The sequence below is a fragment of the Notolepis coatsorum genome (genome assembly GCF_963971535.1).
Source record: "Notolepis coatsorum genome assembly, chromosome: 8".
In the NCBI taxonomy this organism is placed as follows: Eukaryota; Metazoa; Chordata; class Actinopteri; order Aulopiformes; family Paralepididae; genus Notolepis; species Notolepis coatsorum.
Genome location: NC_140172.1, coordinates 137,523,604 through 137,550,378, shown reverse-complemented (window position 1 = coordinate 137,550,378; position 26,775 = coordinate 137,523,604). Strand labels below are relative to the sequence as shown.

The following is a 26,775-nucleotide window of genomic DNA, read 5'->3' as shown; positions in this document are numbered from 1 at the left end:
CTGCTTCCCTGAAGAGATTGCAAAATCGACTTGGTTTACCCTGATTGGTCCATCAATCAGTCTGTCGGTTGTCAGTAGTTGTAAAGATATCAACTACCTAGTCCAATAAGTAATGAAACTAGTTTGTTACAGTCGAGTTAATTTGAGTGGTTCAAAAACATCCACAGCAACTGTGACAATTTATTTATGACCTGCTACTAGCATAGTTACCCAATCTCCCATAGCAACCGATCACACTGGTGCCATGGATTTGTTTACATTTGAAAGCTTAGTATTATGATATTAACTTGACATTTTCTTTCAATGAGCAGGTCACAGGGAGGGTGCACTAAGCCACGCCCCCTCAACATACCAAGTCTGTGCTCAGGGAGGGTGCACTAAGCCACGCCCCCTCAACATACCAAGTCTGTGCTCAGGGTAACCTCGTTCCCAGCTTTATCTCGAGAGATAAAGCCTGGTAAAGCACTACGGCCAAAAGTGGGAATCGGGTAGGGAGTCCCGCCCCTGAAATCACGACAGGTGCTCGTGAAAATGCACTCCCCCCAGAAACAACCTCGTTATCGCCTCCCTCGACAGTTCTTGTGTGAATTGCCCAGCCCTAACTTGGCTAACTAAATGACCTCGAAAATGGAACAGACACGTTTCTATAATTGTTTTGTTGAAAATGTCCGCTGATAACTCCATTGTCTTGTTTTCGAGATGTACGAGCGTCTGCTTGTTGTTTGTTTCCCTGGGGACTATAAACGGATCAGGGGGTGCCCGGAAAGCCTGTAGCCGGTATTTCTGTATTTCCGATTAACACTTTAGGAGGCATAGCTTTACCAGCCTATGCTCAGGGAGGGTGCACTAAGCCACGCCCCCTCAACATACCAAGTCTGTGCTCAGGGAGGGTGCACTAAGCCACGCCCCTCAACATACCAAGTCTGTGCTCAGGGAGGGTGCACTAAGCCACGCCCCCTCAACATACCAAGTCTGTGCTCAGGGAGGGTGCACTAAGCCACGCCCCCTCAACATACCACGTCTGTGCTCAGGGAGGGTGCACTAAGCCACGCCCCCTCAACATACCACGTCTGTGCTCAGGGAGGGTGCAGCATTAAAACAATTATAACTGACTATATTGACTGCATTTAATTACCATCATTGTACTGAATCTTTAAGACATTTCACAAAAACAAACGATCAAAAGAAAAAGGAGCACAACCTCACAAAGGCGACCTTCAGGCAAAAGTGGCCCGGATCGGATCTGTTTTGCTCACAGTATGCGACTCAGATCCGTTTGGTGTGAACGGTGTGAGCAGCACAAATCACGTCTGATCTTTTCAATTCAGATTTGGGCCACTTTCATATGTGGTCCTAAATCAGATACAGGTGTGAATTGTTTTAATTGGCTGGCCTCCACTGCATTCAGCTAATATAGATTGAACCATAAACTGTGACTTCAGTGTTCTCCATGTTTACGTCCATCTTCATTATTGTTCATGCGGGTCAGTTCAGGAGCCTGCCCGCCGGTTCACACTGGAATCTGATATCGGCCACATTTAATAATAATAATAATAATGTGAACAAAAGAAATCTGATCTGAGCAATAAATCAGAATTGAGCACTAAAGCTTTGACACAGTGGGTTAAAATAACGGAGAAAAACCCATCTTTGATTATTAAATAAGTTCCAGATAAGTTTATTTCAACACTGTAGAAAGTGCTTTATTTTTCACCAGTATACAAACAAAATGTTTATACTTTTGTTTAGTAAGTCTCGTGTGGGCGACTAGTTGACGCTTTACAACAGTCACCTTATGGTCTTACTAGTTAAAGGGGAAGTTCACAAAAAAAAAACATTTCTCCATCTAACCGTCCAGACAGGTTTCAGTGTGATCCGCAGAGGTTTGGAGACATCCGTTGTAGATGTAGTCTGCCATCGCTCCAACACAAACGGAGGTGAATGGCGTTGGGTGTGCGGCGCTCAAAGTGCCCAAAAATACATCTGAAAAACTCGTAAACAACGTCTCTTTCCAGAAATCATGATCACACAAGATAATCAGAAAGAAAAAAACAGACCTTGTTGTGAACCGTTTAATTTGGGAACTACTTTAAGTACACCCGCCATAAATTAGATATATAGATATATATATATGGATATGTTCTTTGGAATTTCTGGTGAACTGCCCCATTAACCCTTTCACTGCCGCACTGACAAACGGTTAACCCTTTCACTGAGACAATACACAGAAGGTTAACCCTTTCACTGCCACACGACAGGCTTTTCCGTCGGTAGTGTGATAGTAAAGGGTTAACCTTCTGTAGTGTGGCAGTGAAAGGGTTAAGAAAGAGTCATCAGTTTAGTCTACCCCTAAGTCGGAACCTCATAGCAGGGAGGTTACTTTTTCCACGTCTTGCAAAGCGCCCTGTGCACTTCTGACCCGATTGGAATGCACCCTTAGCGGCTAAGCCTCCGCCCTCCACGCGTCTCGGTGGGCGACGGCGCCCTCTGCTGCTCCCCTTGTGTTAAGACACAGTCCCACCTGAGTTCATTCTACATGGGGTCTATGTTGTGTAACACACACACACGCGCACACACACACACACACACACACACAGGGTCAGTTCTTCCCCACGCGGATGTTGGGGTTCAGCAGGGGGTCCAGGTTGGGGTCTGAGCCGGCGGAGGCGCGGCCCAGCTTGGCCATGATGATGATGAGGGTGAAGAAGCCCAGCACGCCCACCAGCAGCATCATGAAGACCCGCTGCCTCCAGGACAGGGAGGGCCGCTTCCCCCCGCGGTTCCTGAGGGAGAGGGAGAACAACACTTTACTGTAGAGCCCCTTTCATACAGGAAACACTTTACTGTAGAGCCCCTTTCATACAGGAAAGACTTTACTGTAGAGCCCCTTTCATACAGGAAATACTTTACTGTAGAGCCCCTTTCATACAGGAAAGACTTTACTGTAGAGCCCCTTTCATACAGGAAACACTTTACTGTAGAGCCCCTTTCATACAGGAAACACTTTACTGTAGAGCCCCTTTCATACAGGAAACACTTTACTGTAGAGCCCCTTTCATACAGGAAACACTTTACTGTAGAGCACCTTTCATACAGGAAACACTTTACTGTAGAGAGCCCCTTTCATACAGGAAACACTTTACTGTAGAGCCCCTTTCATACAGGAAACACTTTACTGTAGAGCCCCTTTCATACAGGAAACACTTTACTGTAGAGCCCCTTTCATACAGGAAACACTTTACTGTAGATCCCCTTTCATACAGGAAACACTTTACTGTAGAGCACCTTTCATACAGGAAACACTTTACTGTAGAGCCCCTTTCATACAGGAAACACTTTACTGTAGAGCCCCTTTCATACAGGAAACACTTTACTGTAGAGAACCTTTCATACAGGAAACACTACTGTAGAGCCCCTTTCATACAGGAAACACTTTACTGTAGAGCCTCTTTCATACAGGAAACACTTTACTGTAGAGCCCCTTTCATACAGGAATAATAATAATACTTTACTGTAGAGCACCTTTCATACAGGAATAATAATAATAATAATACACTTTACTGTAGAGCACCTTTCATACAGGAATAATAATAATACACTTTACTGTAGAGCACCTTTCATACAGGAATAATAATAATACACTTTACTGTAGAGCACCTTTCATACAGGAATAATAATAATACACTTTACTGTAGAGCACCTTTCATACAGGAATAATAATAATACACTTTACTGTAGAGCACCTTTCATACAGAAATAATAATAATAATACACTTTACTGTAGAGCACCTTTCATACAGGAAGAATAATAATACACTTTACTGTAGAGCACCTTTCATACAAGAATAAAAAAATACACATTATTTGTAGAGCACCTTTCATACAATAATACATTAATTTGAATATAGAATATTCATTGACAGTCCTACTTAACACTTTGGTCGCCAGGCTTATATTCTTAATATACCATCCTCCGCCAGCTCTATTTGTCTATGGGGATGTTTACCTTCTTTGCAGGGCTATAACTTTTTAAATTGTATTGCTAAATTGACATTACTATGGCCCATTCAACGTCAAGTATCTATTGTTCAGGGTGTAGCAACGTTATACTTTTTCATTCACATATTCATACTAAAATACGGTCTAAAGTATAAGTATGTTTTTATCGTTTTCTGCAGCTTTCTCCAGAACGTGATTTATAGCCCCAAATGCATTATATTGATGATCAAATACAGTTTGATAGGAATCTGCGAGAGATAAAAAATGTCAAATGGACGTGCTTCTAGAAGTTACTACTGATCATCTGATGTTGACCGGATGGGGGGGGGGGGGGGGTCGTTTATAATTCCGTGGCCAACGTTAGATGATTCATCTAGTGTGGGTGATATGATCATTAGAGCAGTTAGTATCGAACACGTTAAAAAATAACGCTGAATCTTACCGTAGCTTCCTCATAGCGTTGGGCGATGAGCGTGGAACAGAAATATTCCTATTATGGGATGTAGAAATAAGCGATCCATTTCCAGGTTGTATAATAGTATATACGTCCAAATCATGTTGTTTATCGAGTTATTGGTAACGGATTGCTATCCGTTGTGTCTAGCTCGAGTCCTGGGACTATTACCGAGTGATCGGACCGAATTGGAATGAGCACAAGCTTCCATTTCCTGTTTCCGCTCTGGGCAATCGGCCACCAGATGGCGCTCTTGAACCGTTGGAGGGTTGAGAGGGGATCAACAGTAGATCTCAAGTCTCCGGGGGAGAAATATGATTTAGATCACAGATTTTTGAAATATTGATATCAAAGACGTGGTACGGCGTCTTTGGCAGAATGAGCATGGCGGGGAATGACGTGGTACGGCGTTTTTGGCGACCATAGTGTTAACAGTTACTGCACACTACATCACCCGAGTGGAACATGGAAAGCCAAACTTACCCCCACTGTACCGAAAACCCGTGACGTGACTTCAAAACCGAGGTACGTACCGAACAGTCGTTTTTTGTGTATCGTTACACCCCTACATTATCCTTTAAAATCAGAATAAAACTACACAGCCTTATCCTTTAAATCAGAATAAAACTACACAGCTTTATCCTTTAGATCAGAATAAAACACTCACTTGAGGATCTGAGCGAACCAGCTGAGCGCTGGGCGTCGTCTGTACTTGTCATCATCGAAGTCTATCTGTGTGACGGAGGAGTTTCCCACGTCCCGCGTTTCGTAGACCTTCCTGGATGAGGACGCTGCAGAGTGAAACCAGTTTAAATATCATATCGTTAAACCAGTTTAAATATCATATAGTTCTGGGTGAAGACGCTGCAGAGTGAAACCAGTTTAAATATCATATCGTTAAACCAGTTTAAATATCATATAGTTCTGGGTGAAGACACTGCAGAATGAAACCAGTTTTAATATCATATAGTTCTGGGTGAAGACGCTGCAGAATGAAACCAGTTTAAATATCATATCATTAAACCAGTTTAAATATCATATAGTTCTGGGTGAAGACGCTGCAGAATGAAACCAGTTTAAATTAGTGCTGTCAGGCGATTCAAAAAATTGATCTAATTACAGGATTAATCTAATTAATCGCATTTTAATCGCATAACCATTTTAGGCCGGATATTCTATATTCTATAATTATATTTCAAATTGCATGTGTCCGGATGGCAGAATTCAGTACTGTATCTACAAAACCATCTGTTTAATCATCTTCCATTTATTCATTTGCTTAGATTTTTCAGGTCTGGTCAATTTTAGCATGGCGTTATTCACAGTCAAAGATAAAAACAAATGTATTGATATTCTCATTTGGTTCATTACAATTTACTCAAGCCTAGTAACAGACACAGTATTTCTGACACTGGGAATACATTCCCTGAGATCCATAGATGTCCCTAGAATCAGATACCAAGAACCTGCAAATGGGCCATATTAAAAAAAAGTCTGTAAATGTGTATTCTACGTTCTTATGGAATGAATGAGATTAAAAGAAATTTAAAAGAAAAAATATTTTTTTTTTAATTTATTTTGAGTTAATTTTCATAACACTACACTCAGTCACGGTCCCTGCGATCCACGGACACTGGTCAGCTCTCCATCCCCCGAACCAGACTGCGGACGGGGACAGAGCTTTCAGTGTGGCAGCTCCCACCCTCTGGAACTCCCTCCCCGCAGAACTCCGCACCGCCCCAACTCTGGACTCATTAAAAAAAACTGCTCAAAACCCACCTCTTCAACTTGGCCTTTAACCCCTCATTTCTCACTTCAGGGTTCCCACGCTTGCCTTGAATTATTTTTCCATGCTACCTCCTGATTTTCCAGGTACCATATTAAGTGATGATCTATAGGCCCCTGAAGCTTTCAGCCCCCATCCGCGCCCCCCTCCCCTCACACACATGACACAACCCCCTAGGACAGGGATCGGCAATAGGCGGCCCGCGGGCCGAAATTGGCCCGCCAGCAATAATTTCTGGCCCGTCAGTTTATTTTGAGAATATGATATTTATTTTATTTTAATCATTTTTTTTTATATTATATTAATATTATATTTGATATATATATATATATATATTCTTTTTATTATATGCATACTTTATGTTTTATCCATGTTGAGAGTGAATAACAGGTGAGTGCAATGTACCATATATGCTTGCTCAAAGTGAGGTGGACAGCGCTGGTGCTGAAATGGGAAACGTGAGTCCATGAAATAAAAACACCAGTTCAGTAAATCATTCAAGCTTTATCTTTACTCATGACTGACGGGACCACACATGCATGTGAACAGTAATGCAATTAAAAACAATGCAAAAACAATGCAATTAACTTTAAAGAAAAAGAGTGCTTGAAGAAGCTCCTGAAATGACGGCGCTATAGGTATTTGAATTAAATGAAAAATACAATTTGGCATTAAACAGTAATGCAATTAAAAACATTGCAAAAACAATGCAATTAAACTTTAAACAATTTGGCAATAGCAGGCTTAGTATTCACTTTAGTTTAGTGTGAAAAGTGGCATCTCCCGTCTGTCACTATTGGCTGGATATCTGGTGATATGGACGTCACTTTAATCCGCAGGCAGTTCTCAAGGCTTTTATGCGTCAGTCGGTTCCTCTGAGATGTCTTTATCGCATTCATTGATGAAAAGGACGACTCGCATACGTGGAAGGAAACATTGTGAGCAATTGTCACTAGGGGTGCACCGATATATCGGTCGGGTATCGGTATCGGCCGATAAGTGCCTTGTTGACTGCTATCGGCCTATAAGCTCAAATGTGCCGATAGCAGTCGCCGATAAATAAGCATCAATTTGTGTAGCGTCAAAAGGCAAAAAAAAATGATTCACTCGCGACCTACCTGCACAACGCCCGCCGTCCCCCACACACACACACACAAGCTACTGCATCACAGTTACTACTTATGATTAACAAGGCATTCGTTTTGTGGCATTAACATTATATAGTTAGTGTTACATTACACGGACAATAACATCAGCATATTATTATTACCCATAGCAGCAAGGCATTACTCCGAGTCCGTTCATAGCTCAGTTCCATTCCGTTGCTCATTCCGTACCCAACTACCCACTACTAGTTAGTTAGCACCATCCAGGCATCAACGTGAGCTCCCGGTACGGTAGCTAGTTAGTTAGCACCATCCAGGCATCAACGTGAGCTCCCGGTACGGTAGCTAGTTAGTTAGCACCATCCAGGCATCAACGTGAGCTCCCGGGACGGTAGCTAGTTAGTTAGCACCATCCAGGCATCAACGTGAGCTCCCGGTACGGTAGCTAGTTAGCACCATCCAGGCATCAACGTGAGCTCCCGGTACGGTAGCTAGTTAGTTAATAACGTTATATAGTTAGTGTTACACGTTCAATATAACATCAGCATATTATTTACCCGAACACAGCAAGTAAGCAAGGCATTATTCCGTTCATAGCTCCGTTGCTCATTCCGTACCAAACTACCCATTCTGCAATCTGTTAATAAAGTTTTCAACCAGACAAATGCATAGAAAGGCTTTGTTTTATTATAACATGTGTTGCAGTAAAATCATTATGTCTCATTTGGTCATGCTGTGGAGCGCTGGTCAGCGGGCCGGGCAGCTAAGGTATTAGCTACGTTAAGTTTGTTGTGATGTGCTCTCGAGTGAGTCGCAAGCAGATCAATGGCGGCATGACCGAAAGTAGAAAATGAATAAACGCTTGCCGATTGGTGGTAAGAACAGCAGGAGGTGGGTGCTAGCGGTAGGGGTGGGACGATACATCGATCCAGATCGATACATCGATGTAATTATCAACGATCGAATCGGATCGATGCGATGTAATAAGATCGATTCATATCGATACTCTTATTTTGAAAATCCTGTGGCGAGTCTCATAACTGATTGTGTTAAATGGGCATATGATATCATCTCATATCGATCCCAGGCACCTGAATCTAATCGTATCGTATTGTATCGTGAGAGACTTTGTGATATCGGCAAATATCGTATCGTTGTCCAAAGGTGTGGCGTAATTGGCCGAATCGACTGTCAATCAAAATGGTTCCATTGCATTGGTTGAAAGCTCTGGTTGAGAGAATAGTATCCCGCTGCAGGCCGCCAGAATGGTTCCATTGCATTGGTTGAAAGCTCTGGTTGAGAAAATAGTATCCCTCTGCAGGCCGCCAGACGATACTGGGAGAGAGATAGTGATACCATAAACATATTTCTTGATGTTTCCTTTTTTTAAGTAAGTAAAGAGGCCTACAAATAAAAACATACACATACAAAAAAAAAAAAAAAAAAAAAAAAAAATACAAATACTTATATACAAATATACAAATATCGGTATCGGTATCGGCCGATAGTGTTAGTTGAACAATCGGTATCGGTATCGGTGGCCAATTTTCATATCGGTGCATCCCTAATTGTCACTATAGCCAATTGAAATGCTAGAAAATATCACGTGGACTCGGAGAACCAATGGGAAATTCTTATAGTTTCTCTTTTCCGGTGCAGCGATCCCCCAGGGCGTGCGTCAGCTAATTTAATTCAACTAAACCACGTTAGTTAAATTTAGTAAAAACAAAACAAAACAAACATCTTTAGGTAGCTTCTTGCAAAGAGGAAATACCAACTCAGGAGCCAGAAGAGGAAACTACGACTTCCAAGACACAAACAAAACGAGGAGTCATATTTAAAATACGGGTTTATCGCAACCGGTGTCTCACGCGTGTTCACATGGCAACACGAGGCTGATTGATTGATTGAAAACTTTATTAACCGATTGCAGAATGGGTTCAATGAAGCAAGCAACTGTGTTCAAGTTGGGTGGACATGGGTGGGCATTCAACGCGAGTGGACATTTGACATATTTCAAACATTAGCATGGATTTTGGAGGAGCGAAGCAGAAACAACAATAAGCCCAGGTCTGCCTGCATTATGGTGAGTTGTACATTCGATGTGTATAATACACCCGCTGTGGTGCTTCAAATCAAATGCACCCTACTGACCTGTTCATGTGTTATAATAATAATAATAATAATAATAATAATAATAATAATAATAATAATAATAATAATAATAATAATAATACATTCGATGTATAATACACCCGCCGTGGTGCTTCAAATCAAATGCACCCTACTGATCTGTTCATGTGTTATACTAATAATAATACATTCGATTTATAATGCGAGCACCTGCATTAAAATCAAATGACTGATCTGTTCATGTGTTATGCACTGTGTGAGAGGCACTTTATAATAGAAAAAAGACAGTGCAAACATGTACCGGTATATGTCGTTTATTTTGACAGAGTTAAAAAATTTTCATTATCATTGGCCCGCCACACAATGGCTTGGGGAAAATTTGGCCCGTGGGCAAACCTAATTGCCGACCCCTTCAAGTTCAAGTTTCAAGTTTCTTTAATAGTTGTCATACAGAAGTACAGAATACTTTTGTACAAAATGCTTCTTACTGTTGCGCTCCAGAGACTGTGCATGACAAGATAAGTATGAAATAAAAACATAGTAAAAATTAGAAGTAAAAAAAGAGGTCACAGTGTTCAGTTTAGACATATGTACAATGTTCGTAGACGTAGTTACCATACAATATACAATACTGTGCAGTGTACTAATATACAATACTATATAGTGCAAGGCATAAATGGACAAGGTGCAGTTTAGGTACAATTCACAGTAGGTGTACGAGTTGTAGTGCAAATCCTTTATCAATAAATATAAAGTGTAAGTGTGTTTGTGTGATCTAAAGTGTGGAGAGTGGGTGCTGCAGTGTGTTGTTTGTTTGAGTGAGTGTGTGCTTGTGGGTGTGTGTGCTGTGTGCATTTGATGGTTGTTGCATAGTGATTATTGTTCGTTTAGCGATTATTGTTCGTTTAGCAGCCTGATGGCCTGGGGATAGAAGCTCCTTCTGAGTCTTTCTGTGCTCGCCATAAGACTCCGGTATCGCTTGCCTGACGGCAGCAGTTCAAAGAGGCAGTTGTTCGGGTGGCTCGAGTCCTTAATAATTCTCTTAGCCTTCCCCTTGCACCGCTTGTTGTAAATGTTCTGGAGGGTGGGAAGCCCCCCTCTAATTGTGCGTTCGGCTGAACGTGTCACTCTTTGTAGTCTGCTACGGTCTTGTGCAGTGCTATTCCCAAACCAGGAGGTGATGTTGCCGGTCAGGATGCTCTCTATTGTACATGAGTAGAAGTTCCTAAGGATCTTCTGACTGACTTGGAACTTCCTTAGGCGCCTGAGGAAGTAGAGGCGTTGTCGTGCCTTCTTCACAACACTGTCAATGTGTGTGGTCCATGTCAAGTCCTCGGATATGTGGGCTCCGAGGTACTTGAAACTGTTCACTCTCTCAACTGGTGCCCCGTCGATGCTGAGGGGGCTGTAGTCCTTGACCCCCGACCTCCTGAAGTCCACAATCATCTCTTTTGTTTTGCTGACGTTCAGGGAGAGGCAGTTCTCCTGACACCACTGTGACAGGTTCTCTACCTCTTCCAGGTAGGCCCTTTCGTCGTTGGCAGAGATCAGGCCCACCACTACTGTGTCATCAGCAAATTTGATGATGGTGTTGTTGTTCCGCTGTGCTACGCAGTCATGTGTGTACAGGGAGTAGAGGAGGGGGCTCAGAACACAGCCCTGGGGGGCCCCTATGTTGAGCGTGATGGATGAGGAGGTGCAGTTGCCGGCTCTTACCACCTGGGGTCTGCCCGTCAGGAAGTCCAGGACCCACTGGCACAGGTCATAGTTCAAGCCCAGGTCCCTGAGCTTGGCTATGAGTTTGGAGGGGACTATGGTATTGAATGCTGAGCTGTAGTCGATGAACAGCATTCTCACATAGTTCCCCTTCCTCTTGTCCAGATGTGATGCTGCTGTGTGCAGCACATGGGCTATGGCGTCCTCCGTGGACCTGTTGGGGCGATATGCAAATTGCAGAGGGTCCAGGTTGATGGGGAGGGAGGAACAGATGTAGCCCTTCACTAGCTTCTCAAAGCACTTCATGGCTATGGAGGTGAGGGCTACAGGGCGGTAGTCGTTGAGGCAAGCGGGCGTAGATTTTTTGGGTACAGGGATGATGGTGGACTTCTTCAGACAGGTGGGGATGACGGCCTGTTCCAAGGACAGGTTGAAGATGTCAGTGAATACCGGGGCCAGTTGGTCGGCACAGACTTTTAGGACGCGGCCGGGGATGCCGTCCGGTCCTGCTGCCTTCCTGATATCCACTTTTTTAAAGATCCGTCTCACCTCATGCTCTGTTACCCTGAACACTGAGTCTCCATCAGCAGACCCCCCCCCCCCATTGCCGTGGTTTGTAGGCTGGTGTTGTTATTCACAGCCTCAAACCTCGCATAGAAGGAGTTGAGATCATTTGCTAAGGAGATGTCACTGTTCAGTTTGAGGGGGGTTCCTTTGTAGTCTGTCATTGTTCTGAGGCCCTGCCACATGCCTCTAGAGTCAGCCTGTTCAAACTGAAGTTCAACTTTATCCCTGTAACGCCGTTTTGCCTCTATTACTGCTCTCCTGACGTTGTATCTTGCCATCTTGTGTTCTTCCATGTTGCCTGTCACCAGCCCGTTGTTGTATGCTGATGTGCGCACTTTCAGAGCCTCACGGACGGATTTGTCTACCCAGGGCTTTTGATTTGGGTAGATATTAATTTTGGTGGTGGGGATTATTACTTCTACCTGAGTACAGACATAGTCAATCACCGTTTCGGTGTATTCGTTAATATTGGCTGTGTTATCACGGAATACACTCCATTCTGTGCTTCCCAGCACTGCTTGGAGTGACTCCACTGACGTCACGGCCCAACGCTTAACCTCTCGCGAGACCACCGGCGTTCGCTTGAGAGACTGTTTGTACTTAGGCAAAAGAAAAATTGCAGCGTGATCGCTTTTACCGAATGGACCCTGCCCTAGGACACCTGACTACTTACTTGATTTAAAAGATGTGCCAGTCAAGTCTACATTGTAAATGCTTAGAGATTATGTCTTATTGATAATATCAATGCATGAAATAATGCAACAAGCTGTAGATGAACAACAATTTATTTAACTGGAACTTTGAAACACATGAGCACTGGGATTGATATATGTTCTCTCTTCCACTCCTCTCCTATCTCATCCTGTCCTCTTCTCTCCACACCTCCCCTCTTGTGTCCGGTCCCGTCTTCTCTTCCTACTCTTCTCAACTCCTCTCCACTCTTCTCCCTTTTCCTCTGTCATCCTCTACTCTCTTATCCTCCTCTTCTTCTCCTCCTCTTTCATCTTCGCGACCCCTCTTCTCTTCCTCCTCCCTCTTTCCTTTATTATTAGTCTTATTAGATTATGAGTCTTACGTAGAAGGGGTAGTAATATGCCTACTCTTACTCTATAAAATCTTTTGTAAATCAAACTAATGAACCTAAAAGGGAAAACATAAGGCTGGTTCCCCTGTGGTTCCTCAGTACAGCAACCCCACTAGTAAGCTTAGTTTAACAGTATAGATGTATAGAATCAGTCTAGGCATGATCAATGATTTTTCAAAAATGTCTCACCCCAAATGTTCCTATTTAGTAGTATAATCTTTTTTTAAGAAAAACAAAAAAATCACAAAATAGCTAAAAGTAGATATAAGAATGAATGTTACAAAATGTATCAAGACTAGACTATTCATGTCAACTAGTATAGAAGTAATGTCACAGCCTAATGTGAAAATGTATTGGTAGTTATCTAGCAATGCAAGCTAGCCAACACTAGCTAGTAGCTAGTTAGTTAGCAAACTGAATATTGGCTAGCAAGCTTGCATCATTAGCCTAACAAAATCCAAATAAACGGTATGACGGTATTACGGTATACCAGGATATTTCGAAATCCCGCCGGTATGATTCTCAATACCGTGACGTCACAGACTGATATTACACTGACACAGAGTTGATTGTAGTGCACAGCACGCGCCAGCAGAGGGTTACGTGGATATCGTTCTGTGAGCTAGCGTTAGTACCTGGCTGGTGCTGGCTAACTGCCTATCGTTCCGTGAGCTAACGTTGGTACCTGGCTGGTGTTGGCTAACTGGCTATCGTTCCGTGAGCCAACGTTGGTACCTGGCTGGTGCTGGCTAACTGGGTATCGTTCCGTGAGCTAACGTTGGTACCTGGCTGGTGCTGGCTAACTGGCTATCGTTCCGTGAGCTAACGTTGGTACCTGGCTGGTGCTGGCTAACTGGCTATTGTTCCGTGAGCTAACATTGGTACCTGGCTGGTGCTGGCTAACTGGCTATCGTTCCGTGAGCTAACGTTGGTACCTGGCTGGTGCTGGCTAACTGGCTATCGTTCCGTGAGCTAACGTTGGTACCTGGCTGGTGCCGGCTAACTGGCTATCGTTCCATGAGCCAACGTTGGTACCTGGCTGGTGCTGACTAACTGGCTATCGTTCCGTGAGCTAACGTTGGTACCTGGCTGGTGCTGGCTAACTGGCTATCATTCCGTGAGCTAACGTTGGTACCTGGCTGGTGCTGGCTAACTGGCTATCGTTCCGTGAGCTAACGTTGGTACCTGGCTGGTGCTGGCTAACTGGCTATCGTTCTGTGAGCTAACGTTGGTACCTGGCTGGTGCTGGCTAACTGGCTATCGTTCCGTGAGCTAACGTTGGTACCTGGCTGGTGCTGGCTAACTGGCTATCGTTCCGTGAGCTAACGTTGGTACCTGGCTGGTGCCGGCTAACTGGCTATCGTTCCATGAGCTAACGTTGGTACCTGGCTGGTGCTGACTAACTGGCTATCGTTCTGTGAGCTAACGTTGGTACCTGGCTGGTGCTGGCTAACTGGCTATCGTTCCGTGAGCTAACGTTGGTACCTGGCTGGTGCTGGCTAACTGGCTATCGTTCCGTGAGCTAATGTTGGTACCTGGCTGGTGCTGGCTAACTGGCTATCGTTCCGTGAGCTAACGTTGGTACCTGGCTGGTGCCGGCTAACTGGCTATCGTTCCATGAGCTAACGTTGGTACCTGGCTGGTGCTGACTAACTGGCTATCGTTCTGTGAGCTAACGTTGGTACCTGGCTGGTGCTGGCTAACTGGCTATCGTTCCGTGAGCTAACGTTGGTACCTGGCTGGTGCTGGCTAACTGGCTATCGTTCCGTGAGCTAATGTTGGTACCTGGCCGGTGCTGGCTAACTGGCTATCGTTCCGTGAGCTAACGTTGGTACCTGGCTGGTGCTGGCTAACTGGCTATCGTTCTGTGATTTGTTTACTTGGTAACACGGGTTGCTAAGGAATTTAGGTTTGAGGTTGAAGAAAGTGCACTTTTAGGTTGAAAGAACGGCCCTAATGTCAACGTGTTTCAATATAAGCGTTGTGTATGGTGATAACGAGTATATTGTTAGCTCCGCCCCCCCCCCCCCCCCTGATGAAAATGAAAGTCATACCGTCGTATTATGTCAGCAAGGTATGACGGTATGAAAAAAATTATACCGCCCAAGCCTAAGCTACAGTACTTACATTTGAGGATAAACTTGCATAAGAAGTTTCACTGTAGATGTCAAGGCTCCCGTGTTTGCTGGGAAATACACATGTATTTGACCCTTCTATTGAGATCGCGAGTAACGTTATTATTCCTGAAGTCCACCAATCCAAAACTATTTAACTATATACTTTTAAAGTCCATATCACCAAGTTGCCTGCATCAAATTCCAACATCCAATATACCATATAGGATGCCAAGAGCATGCTCTACAACATGGGATCATCCATTTCTATCTACAGTAAAATCTGTAGATTTCACATGTAAAGGGTTTTTATAAACTAATATAATTTTGTGCTCAATAGTTTCATTGTATTACTATTTTACACATCATCCAATAAAATTTTCCAGGACAACTGTTTCTATTTCCATGTAAGTGTTCACTTTTGCTCAGTTTCCATGACTTTTCCATACCTGGAAAATGAAAAAATTAATTCCATGTTTTCTATGTTTTCCAGGTACCGTGGGAACCCTGCACTTTATATGTTTATGTTGTGTGTCTGTCCACTATGTTTGTTAATTTGTCATCCCCCCCCCCTATGTAAAGCGACCTTGGGTCTTCTGAAAGGCGCTATATAAAATGAAGTTATTATTATTATTATAACGCGATAATTTGCTGTGTAATTAATTAATCTAATTAACACGATAAACTGACAGCCCTAGTTTAAATATCATATAGCTCTGGGTGAAGATGCTGCAGAATTAAACCAGTTTAAATATCCTCCCAATGAAGATGGTAGAACATGTGCTTGTATCAGGAGCTTCCAGCGTGCAGCAAGTAATGCTGTCCTCCAATAAATACATTATTTTCGCCTCCCGGACGGTGGGCACAATCCCCCTCTGGACCACCCTCTGGTTGAGACTCAGCCCCCCTCTGGACCACCTCCTAGTTGAGACTCAGCCCCCCTCAGGACCACCTCCTAGTTGAGACTCAGCGTGTACCCATTCTGCAATCGTTAATAACGTTTTCATTCATTCGATCATTCAGCCGGCAACAGAATAATTTTGATTGACAGTCGAGTCTGCCAATTACGTCACACCGCTTACACCCGCCCTGCTGTTCTTAGCACCAATCGGCAAGCGCTATGCGTTTTTTACTTCCGCCATTGATTTTGACGAGAGCTGAGCTGAGCTCAACCATATAGATATCTATGAGCTCAACGACAACAACAGCTGAGCTCCCCGCGGCCGACGAGTGATTACCAGCGCACCGCAGCATGACTAAACGAGCCATAATGATTTTATTGCAACGAATGTTATAATAAAAGCCTTTCCATACATCTGTCTGATTGAAAACTTTATTAACAGACCGCAGAATGGGCACGCACAACTCAGCACGGGCTGAGATATGAACAGTAATGTTTGCTATCTATGTCGTCATCGGACGTTGCTATGTTTGGGTAAATACGCTAATGTTATTGAACGTGTAACTATATAACGTTAATGCCACAAAACGAATGCCTTTGTTAATAATAAGTAATAACTTTGATGCAGTAGTGTGTGTGGGGGCGGCGTTGTTCAAAAGTTTGAACGGGTGTGGACCAGATTGACGCGACACAATCCTCTTGGGCAAAACATCACGATATCCACGATACGTTAAAAAAGTGTATCGTTAATGAACTGTACCCGATATTTATATAATATCGTCATATCGCCCAGCCCTAACTCAGCCCCCCTCTGGACCACCCACTGGTTGAGACTCAGCCCCCCTCTGGACCACCCCCTGGTAGATACTCAGCACAGTCTTGTTTGAAAACCCTGGGGGAAAGCCCTGCCACTAGGGCTGTCACTAACAACTATTTTGTTAGTGATTAATCAAAGTTGATTATTTTATCGATTAGTCAATTAATCATTAATTTACCAGAAAAATCTATTTCAATTGAATATTTAAAATTGTTTAATGAGTATCCTCATCCTTTTTAGCTTTAGATTAAAAAAACTACCAGCCAGAGAGATTATTACTGGCCATAAATAGCTTTTTAGTATATTTCCATGAATTATTATATGTACTGTGTTATCTCTCCATTCCACGCTATGGTAGTGCTTGTGCCAGCACAGGAGATACGATTCAAATGTATTTTTTATATATAGGCTATATACATATTTAAATCAATATCTTCCCTTTGAATAAAATAGGCTCAGGAATCAGGATTGTTAAAGCTAATTAGCCTAATCCATGTGAAAAAGAGTAGCATATAGTAAATGTATGCAAACACACACACAAGAGGGAGAATAGTTTATAGCAGACTTAATGATGTTACAATATTTTTGCTAATGAAGTGAAATATTTATTATCATCAACTATCAAGTTCGTTTTTATAGTGTACATTCTGGCTACTTCATTGATCATCATTGAACGTACAGAGAGAGAGAGAGAGAGAGAGAGAGGGGAGAGAGAGCCCCCCCCCCCCTTTCCTCACTATTAGAACTCCATGAAACTGATTTCTCCTGTGCCTGTGAGCTAGCTTAGCTTAGTTAGCAGCTAACGTTAGTTAAAAAGGTTTTTAACCGCGACGGGCATATAGTAATGGAGAGGCTATAAAGCATGTTAAAGACGCATTTATTGGACCCGTTGCTCGCAGAGTTTACATAGAAAGTGTGACTCCCAAGAGGAGTTATCACAGGCTGTTGAACGCAGGGCTGAAGAGCTGCCAAGCTGCTTCTAAACTGTAAGGTGGGGGTATGATGGCTCAGCCCCTCCCTTCCAGCTGGACCGAAACACAGAAGTTATGTGACAGTCGAGTCCTGGCTCTAGGCAGAATCACGAATAGTGGTCCAAGAGAAGTTAGTTATATTTTGAACGTGATTCATTGCGCATTAGTTAGATTACACGTTGCGCATGCTATGACTTTGAACGTCTGCCATTTCCACCGCAAAAGGCCCATACAATTAACAATACGATGCGTCGATCATGAATATGCAAAGCGACGAAATTTACTCGTTGACGACGTCGACTAGGTCGATGAATCGTGACAGCCCTACCTGCCACATAACATAACAACAGGAAGAAGGAACCGTCCCGGCGCTCACCTTTGTGGATGGTTATGGTGTCGCTGGTGGTGGCGGCGCTGGTGGTGAAGGTGACGAGGGCGTGGTCCTGAGTGTCCGGACCCCCGTTGTCATGGAGGAGAGGCAGGTGATCGTCCTGCAGCGCAGGAGGGTAGGACAGAGACGTGGAGGTAGTGGAGGTGATGCTGGGGGGGTCTGGGATGAGGGCTGGGCTGTAGGGGGAGTGGCTGGGTTCTGGGAGGAGGGCGGGGCTGTAGGATGAATGGCTGGGTTCTGGGAGGAGGGCGGGGCTGTAGGAGGAATGGCTGGGGTAGGTCTCACTCGGTTCTTGCGCTGCAGGTCGCAGGAGAAAACAAGAGGGTTGTTAGATTCAAATGTATCGTCATCATGCAGCACAAGTACAGTACAACAGAAAGAGGTTTGGCATCCAACCAGAGTGCAGATGTAACAGTAAAGTGCAATAGTGATCTATAATGTACAGGTGATTAGACTGGGTGTAAAATATATTAATTAGTACTACTGAGTAATAGTGCTAATCAGATGTATGTACAGAGTTGTAGTATTATGTTTTATATGTAATATCATGGCTTTTATACAAGCATTCATATGCTGCTCCCATAACATCGGGGATGCGAGTGATCCATTACTGCTGTTTCACCTCCAGTGGTTTTTGACGGTGCTCGATTTACCTTTTCTTAAATATTTTTAATTGGTTACCACCAAATACATCCACCAAAAGTGCTCTTTTGTGCCAATGAAACAGAAAACCTGTTCTGAAACCTCGCTCTGAATTCCTGCGATGCGTGAGTTGTTGTTGGAAGCTGGAAGCTGTGGAGCATGGATAGTACACTTTAACGTTACCGCGAAAAGGTTGTTAGCTTAGAGTTATCTAAAAGATAAAAACTGAGGTTCGGGTTTGTGCATTTCCAAATTGTGCCAACAACATGTCGCCCACTTTGCGTAGCGTTCAGACTATGGTTACGGACATGTTGTTCCATGAGCGGAGAGACCTGCTGCAGACAGAGTGGAGGTAATGTAATTATTACCAATGGTAACTGACTATTTTGTGGACCTTCAATTTTAGAAGCTATGACATCTAGCTATTCAGCCCCGTGTTCAACAGCCCTGTGACAACTCCTCTCGCGAGTCGCGCTGTTTCTATGTGTAATGAAAACTTTGCGAGCAACGGGTTCAATGGTCTAACATGCTTTGCATCCTCACCATTCCTGTACCACGTTGCGGTAAAAACCTTAACTAATGTTAGCTGCTAACGCTAACTAAGCTAACCTGCTAACGCTAACTAAGCTATCCATGGGAACGCTCAGAGGCATCCAATAGTGAGGGAAGGGGGGCTGAGTCTCTCTCTGCTAACAATCCTGAAAAGGAAGATATTGATGGACATTAGCTACAGTATATAGCTCAGCAGCTGTAACAGAATTACTTAATTATTTTTGATTATTAAAAATAACAGCGTTATTTTCAACAGTTTCAACAGCATCAAAATATTAATTTAAATTATAATTAATTAAAGAATTGTATAAAGAACTTTCCATGTTCCGTCATCTAATAAGATATTCCATGACCTTTCCCATCGGTATCGTGGTCAAAATTTTGGTATTGTGACAACACTACAACATACAAAAGCAGCTGGACAACCGACATCCTTTGCGTCTAGTAGGCATGGGCCAATGTGTGATTTTGGTGGTATGTGCTATTGCACAGATGTGTATCCCTTAGTATACACATGCACGCACAGTATAATATGCATGTAATAAATAGTTTGTTAATTAACTCTGTGTTACTTGAAAATGTTTCACCGTGTGTCTTTGTGTGCTCCTAAATTTCTTTGTGCTCCTACATGTGCTCCCTGGGAAGAAAGTTAGCGTACAGCCCTGAAAAGTGTGGAATAAAAGTATTGTTTTTCCCCCAAACAACTCTCTGCATAGGAGAATGGGCCATGGTATAAATGAAAGTGGTCTTGGAGTTGGGACATTCCGACATTCTGAAGGCACCTCGCGGAGGAAAGCTGCCTGAGGCGTTCAGGGTGCAGAACCCAGGCTCTCGTCTGTCTCCAAGTGAACGCAGGCACTCACCGTCAAACGTGGACCAGTCCGCGTAATCCGTCACATCGTTTGACGAGCTCTCTTCAAGAACCTCAATCGGCTCTTCAATCTGTCAACAGCAAGCAGAATTTACCGTTATATCGGCAGGAATACACATGTAGAGTATGTTTCAACACATAAATACAAGTTGTGGTCAACGGTTTACATACACTTGTTTTTCAGAATCTTGTGAGAATTTTGTGAGAATCTCTCAGAAGCTAGTCGGAAGTTTGTCAGAATCTTGTGAGAATCTAGTGAGAAGTTTGTCAGAAGCTAGTCAGAAGCTAGTCAGAAGTTTGTCAGAAGCTTCCCAGAAGCTAGTCAGAAGCATGTGGATGGCTACCAGAAGCGCCTAAATTAAGGTGAAAATGGCCAAGGGACAAATATTAGCATTGCTGTATGTATATTTTTGACCCAGCAGATTTGGTCACATTTTCAGACCCATAATAAATTCATAAAAAGAACCAAACCTTTTATGTAAGTATCTGCTCCAATCACAGAAATAAGAGTTTTAGAAATGATTTGAAACTCAAGACTATCATGACATACATGTTCATGACGTTCTTTACAATTGAAAATTGTACAACTGTATCCAGAAGGATCCCACAAGGAATGTTATGACTTTTACCACTGCTAAGTAACTTTGTCTTTAAAACACATTCAAATACAAGTATTCCGTCTACTCTTGATTTTGTCAGGTGTTATAAAAATGTTCCGTTTATAATGTTGTCTGACTTACGCGCTTGATAACACGTTTAGTGTTTTACAAATTAGTTTTTCATTTGAATGAGAGCGCCGATGAACTCAGCAAAAATGAACTCAACGGCAACACCGGTATCACCAACTGAGTTTCCGTAGTAGTTCAGCAGTTCACACTGAAAAAGGCCAGATTCAAAGATCGATCTTGGCATTTTAAGAATTGATCCGATGCATCGATTTTACGATATTTTCCCCCAGCTCTACGAACAAAAGGTGTACACATTTACATTTAGCTGACGCTTTTATCCAGAGCGAAGTTCTGTCGTCAGCAGGAAGGGCACAACTCTTTCAGCTGAGTAATAATGTTCATCAAACAGTGTTGAAACGTGGGTGGTGCAGTGTCGAGTGCACCGTAGTAAAGACATATTAGTATAGCAGGTAGAAATATAGGCAAGGACGATTAATTAGTGGAAGAGTGCATGATAGTAGAAGACAGTAAAAAGGTCAGTAGTCTTTTTTTCTTCTTCTTTCATTTCAGAATATCTAGACATTCGGCCCTTACCAGGGGCATGCCCAGACCAGCTCTAGCCCAGTTGACTGACGCCAGCTGTTCCTTCAACACGTCGGCTACTGGGCTGGCCAGGTTGGAGGGGGGGAAGACGGGACCCTGACAGCCGGGACACTGGTACCCCGCCGGAGCCGTGTGGAGCGGCAGCCGCGCCGCCAGGTCGTTCAGACAGGCCCAGTGGAACACGTCTGTACGGAGACCAGGACAAACAGGTTACTGAATGGTGTTCAGCCAGGCCCAGTGGAACACATCTGTACGGCGACCAGGACAAACAGGTTACTGAATGGTGTTGTTCAGCCAGGCCCAGTGGAACACGTCTGTACGGAGACCAGGACAAACAGGTTACTGAATGGTGTTCAGCCAGGCCCAGTGGAACACATCTGTACGGAGACCAGGACAAACAGGTTACTGAATGGTGTTCAGCCAGGCCCAGTGGAACACATCTGTACGGAGACCAGGACAAACCGGTTACTGAATGGTGTTGTTCAGCCAGGCCCAGTGGAACACGTCTGTACGGAGACCAGGACAAACAGGTTACTGAATGGTGTTCAGCCAGGCCCAGTGGAACACATCTGTACGGAGACCAGGACAAACAGGTTACTGAATGGTGTTCAGCCAGGCCCAGTGGAACACGTCTGTACGGAGACCAGGACAAACAGGTTACTGAATACTTATGGCGGGGACTACGGACGATAACTGACTACAAGGTCAGCCCCTCCTCAATCGTGAGTGCTGACGCCTCCCTAGCGAACGAGCTCAACTCCTTTTACATGCGGTTTGGGTCGAACAGTGGCGACACTAGCTCAATGGCTAGCGACGTCACTGACACGCCGGTTACCACAACGGGGGGGGTTCCTCCGCTGGAGAGGAACATACACTCTCGGTGACGGAGCACAGCATAAGGAGAGTGTTTATAGGGGTGAACACTAGGAAAGCTGCAGGCCCAGATGGTATAACAGGGCGAATACTTAAGTCCTGTGCTAACCAGCTAGCCCCAGTGTTCACCACTATATTTAACCTATCCCTGGCCATGTCTGTGGTCCCTGCCTGCTTCAAGGTGTCCACTATAATCCCTGTACCAAAAAACACCTCCCAGCAGGCCTAAATGACTACAGACCAGTGGCACTCACCTCTGTGGTCATGAAATGCTTTGAGAGGCTGGTCAAGGATTACATCTGTGCCTCCCTCCCTAGTTCCCTAGTACCATCATGGACCCTTTGCAGACAAGACAAACTGGTCCACTGGCCACGCGGTCTCCCAGGTACTGCACAACACCCTTTCTCACCTTGACAGTCAGAAGGGGGGCTATGTGAGATTGCTGTTCATTGACTATAGTTCAGCTTTCAACCCCATACCCCCCACCAGACTGGCTGACAAGTTGATTGATCTGGGTCTGAACTCCACCCTGAGCGCCTGGATCCTGGACTTTCTAACCGACAGGCTCCAAGTAGTCAGGGTGGGTGGACCTCCAACTCAATCACCCTGAGCATGGGGTCCCCCCAGGGCTGTGTCCTCACTCAGCCCCCTGCTGTATTCGCTGTACACACATGAGTGTTTGGCCAGGTTCAGCTCCAACTCCATAGTGAAGTTTGCGGACGACACGTGGTGGTGGGGCTGATCTCTAACAATGACGAGAAGGCCTACCGGGAGGAGGTTGATGTCCTGGCACTCTGGTGCCGGGATAACAGCCTACTCCTGAACATTGGTAAAACCAAGGAGCTGATCATGGATTTTAGGAAAATACAGCAGGGGACACACACGCCACTGTGGATTAATGGTGCTATCGTGGACAGGGTGAGCAGTTTTAAGTACCTGGGAGTCCACATCACAGAGGACCTGACATGGACAACACACACAGACACTGTTAAAAAAGGCGAAGCAGCGCCTCTACCACCTGAGACAACTCAGGAGTAACAGGGAAGATACTCCAGTCCTTCTACTCTGGGGCTGTAGAGAGCATCCTGACTGGGAACATCACTGCCTGGTTTGGCAACTGCACTGCCTAGGACAGGAAGGCTCTACAGAGACTAGTGCGCTCAGCAGAGCGTACTATGGGTATTGCACTATCACCTCTGCAGGACAACAAGAGGTGCAAATCCAGAGCCTGCAGAATAATGAAGGACCCCCACCACCCCAACAATAGTCTGTTCAAGCTGCTGTGGTCAGGCAAGCGCAGCAAGAACAGACATGCAGCAAGCTTCTTAGGCCTAACAAAAAAAAAATTTGGTCAGTTAAGGCCATGGGTAGGTAGGGAATTTTTTTTAATTTATTTTTCCCACAGCGACTATGGATAGGGAATTTCTTTATTTAATTAAAATGTTCACGACAACATGGATGCATGTACTCTGCCAGCATGTTTAATATCCATAATACTAAAGGTTTGACTAAGACTTTTATTAAACTTTATTGTAAAAAAAAATATATATATATATATATATTCTTATTTTTTTTTACTCATAAAATAAATTGGGTCGCACCTAAATCGGCAGGGTCGGTCGGCAACCGGAACCAAACGTTAGTACAAAAGGTTTTTAACCGCGACGGGCATATAGTAATGGCGAGGATATAAAGCATGTTAAAGACGCATTTATTGGACGCTATTGCTTGCAGTTTACATAGAAACAGCGCGACTCCCGAGTCCCAAGAGGAGTTATCACAGGCTGCAGAACGCAGGACTGAAGAGCTCACGTTTGCCGCGTTTTGATTACGTCATCACAACAACACGACACGTCCCTGTTCTTTGACATTCTGTGATATATTTTCGGTGCTAAAACCCTTTCGGCCAAAAGCCGAAAGTGACTTTTTAACCATTATCGGCCGATAATTTTCGGTGGCCGAATATTCGGTGCATCCCCACTAGATAGATACTAGGGGTGGGAATCACCAGTTTCATCATGATACGATACGATATCGATTCTTTGGACAACGATACGATATTTGCCGATATCACAAAGTCTCTCACGATACAATACGATACGATTAGATTCAGGTGCCTGCGATCGATATGAGATGATATCATATGCCCATTTAACACAATCAGTTATGAGACTCGCCACAGGATTTTCAAAATAAGAGTATCGATATGAATCGATCTTATTACATCGCATCGATCCGATTCGATCGTTGATAATTACATCGATGTATCGATCTGGATCGATGTATCGTCCCACCCCTAATAGATACCCTGCCCCACGAAACACAAACTCAATACCCTGCCCCCAGAAAGACAAACTCAATACCCTGCCCCCAGAAACACAAACTCAATACCCTTCCCCCAGAAGCACAAACTCACGACCCTTCACCCAGAAACACACTCAATGTCCTGCCTCCAGAATCTCTTGCACAATACACACACCTTCCAGTGTGAGCTTCTGGGTTCCTCTGATCATCAACTAGGAATCTATTTGTCTCAGATAAACAAAAAGGCAGTCAGTAACATGGAATGAGGATGTGAGGGTACAGTGTAATAATACCGGCATTAATGCAGACTTTTGGTCTGGTACCTTTTCTGGTTTATGGGATTTTTTGTGGATGATCAATCGAGCCGGTCTGATTATATTTGGAATGTAGATGTTAAACAGAAAGTAATTAACTACACAATAAAACATGCTTCCATTCAACAAAGCAAGGTATCAAAAACGTTTATCGTTTTAAAAACGGTATTGGTTTTGTACCACTGAAACAAATAGCAGTATTTATTTATTTTATTTCAGATATTGTTTGAAGAGGTGTGTGTTTAGTTGACACCGAAAAATTGGGTGGGTTTCAGCTGTCCTGACTGTGGTGGTAAGTTCGTTCCACCATTGTGGAGCGAGGACCGAGAATAGCCTGATTCTCTTTGATGACCCCCCAGAAGCTCGGATAGGAGTGGGTCTGAGGCGGCCAGAAGATGTAGAGCGGAGGGGTCTTGAGGGTGTGTAGAGACCATTTACCAGGAGGTATGAGGGAGCCATTCCCCATCGCTGCACGGTATGCCAGGTCAAGGACCTTGAAGTGAATTCGTGCGGCAATGGGAAGACACCCACCGCTGCATTCGCCAAAGTAAGAGCAAGGGGTCAAGACGGTAGAAGACGTTGGTGACCTTACCGTAGCAGACCAATCTGACTGTGTCCTGCACGTTCAGCGGGGTGTTACACAGGGTACAGTTGGGGTTGTAATCGCTGTCCTGAAGCCATTGTAGGTACGACTGCACAATACACTACAGGGCAGAAGAGTGGGAGAAATGCATTATATCTTTTCTGTGATACAAAATACAACCAGGGAATGTTTTTGGGACTGTCGCCCGGCCGGCACTCACCTTGTTATGGTTGGAGACGAGGCAATGCTCGCACACATTCACACGGTGTTCAAAGCAAAACAGATTGGTCACTTTCCTCTTAGGGCACTTGCACAGACCCATGATGGTGACCTGTACAAACGAGACAAAAACAATCATGAGGTTCCCGGTTCGAATCCGAGTCCTCCTGTCCTTGAGCAAGACACTTATCCCCCTGATGAATTGAAAATGGGGGACCCTGATGTAAACAAGACGAAAGTCTTTCTCTGGTCTGCATCCCCTTAACACTTGTGTGTATTGAGCTGTACTGTACCCATTCTGCAATCTGTTAATAAAGTTTTCAATCAATCAAACAACTGCTCCCGATGAAAAATAGATTTGGTTTAAGTGGGCGTGGTCCATCACGTGACCCCCTTTCTCTCTACAATCACGGTGGTGTTACTGTGACGCTCAGAGTCAGACCCAGTTCGTGTTTTTGTCTTCATCATCCATAGCGTCACACTTTAGCTAAATAACTGAGGTCCAGAGACCCACGACGAGAGGGTTCCGAGGAATCCAAACGAATGGGTTTTATTTCACTATTATTTAACTCACACGCACAATGAGAAAGAATGTAAAAGGTAACGTTAGATCTCACTATTCTGAACCTAGGTTTCTGATCGTCAACTTCTGCCAATTAGCTAAAGTCAGCTAGCTAACCGGTCGGACGAGTCGTCGACCCATAATAACGTTTAGCTCACTTTACCTGTCACGCAGATTACACGTTTCCCCCGCGTTTCAGGTGCTGGTGTATACTTATCATTTATGTTCCGTTAGTGATTCGTTACTATATTATGCCTTTTTAACTACCACCGATATCGTGAGCGGACTACTTGTTGTTTATATGATGCCACGTCTCTTCCTGACTCCACAATTCTCCTCCCCCTTCCTCCTCCTCATTCTTCTTCTTCTTCTGATATATTTTCGGGGACCTGGGCGCTAAGGCGCATTACTGCCCCCCAGCGTTCAATAGTATTATGGAGAAAATACACAATTATTCTGCCACAAGCTTGATGGTTCTTGCCCCAACAAAACGAAGATTTAAAATTAAAAGAAGAAACCCCCATATCAGCTAATTATTTTTTAAA

General features: G+C 44.0%; 1 protein-coding gene across 1 annotated transcript; it reads right to left on the bottom strand.

Annotated features, from left to right (window-relative positions):
- zfpl1 (zinc finger protein-like 1) lies at nucleotides 1-26,554 on the bottom strand. Its single transcript, XM_084320854.1, has 8 exons — nucleotides 26,394-26,554; nucleotides 25,670-25,780; nucleotides 25,459-25,570; nucleotides 21,367-21,560; nucleotides 20,097-20,175; nucleotides 18,025-18,336; nucleotides 5,121-5,244; nucleotides 1-2,783 (listed from the first exon to the last, which is right to left on the bottom strand). Exons 2-8 carry the CDS (start codon nucleotides 25,769-25,771, stop codon nucleotides 2,600-2,602), a joined length of 1,107 nt encoding a protein of 368 aa, XP_084176980.1. The 5' UTR covers nucleotides 25,772-25,780; nucleotides 26,394-26,554; the 3' UTR covers nucleotides 1-2,599.
- Between the last annotated feature and the right edge of the window lie 221 nt (nucleotides 26,555-26,775).

Bases quoted from the DNA above. Each gene is read 5' to 3' on its own strand.
- zfpl1 (XM_084320854.1), bottom strand. From the start codon at position 25,771: ATGGGTCTGTGCAAGTGCCCTAAGAGGAAAGTGACCAATCTGTTTTGC. The intron at 20,176-21,366 runs GTAAGGGCCGAA...TGCTGTTGACAG, and splicing joins CTGGTCTGGGCATGCCCCTG to ATTGAAGAGCCGATTGAGGT. The intron at 5,245-18,024 runs GTGAGCGCCGGG...TTCACTCTGCAG, and splicing joins CACCATAACCATCCACAAAG to CGTCCTCATCCAGGAAGGTC.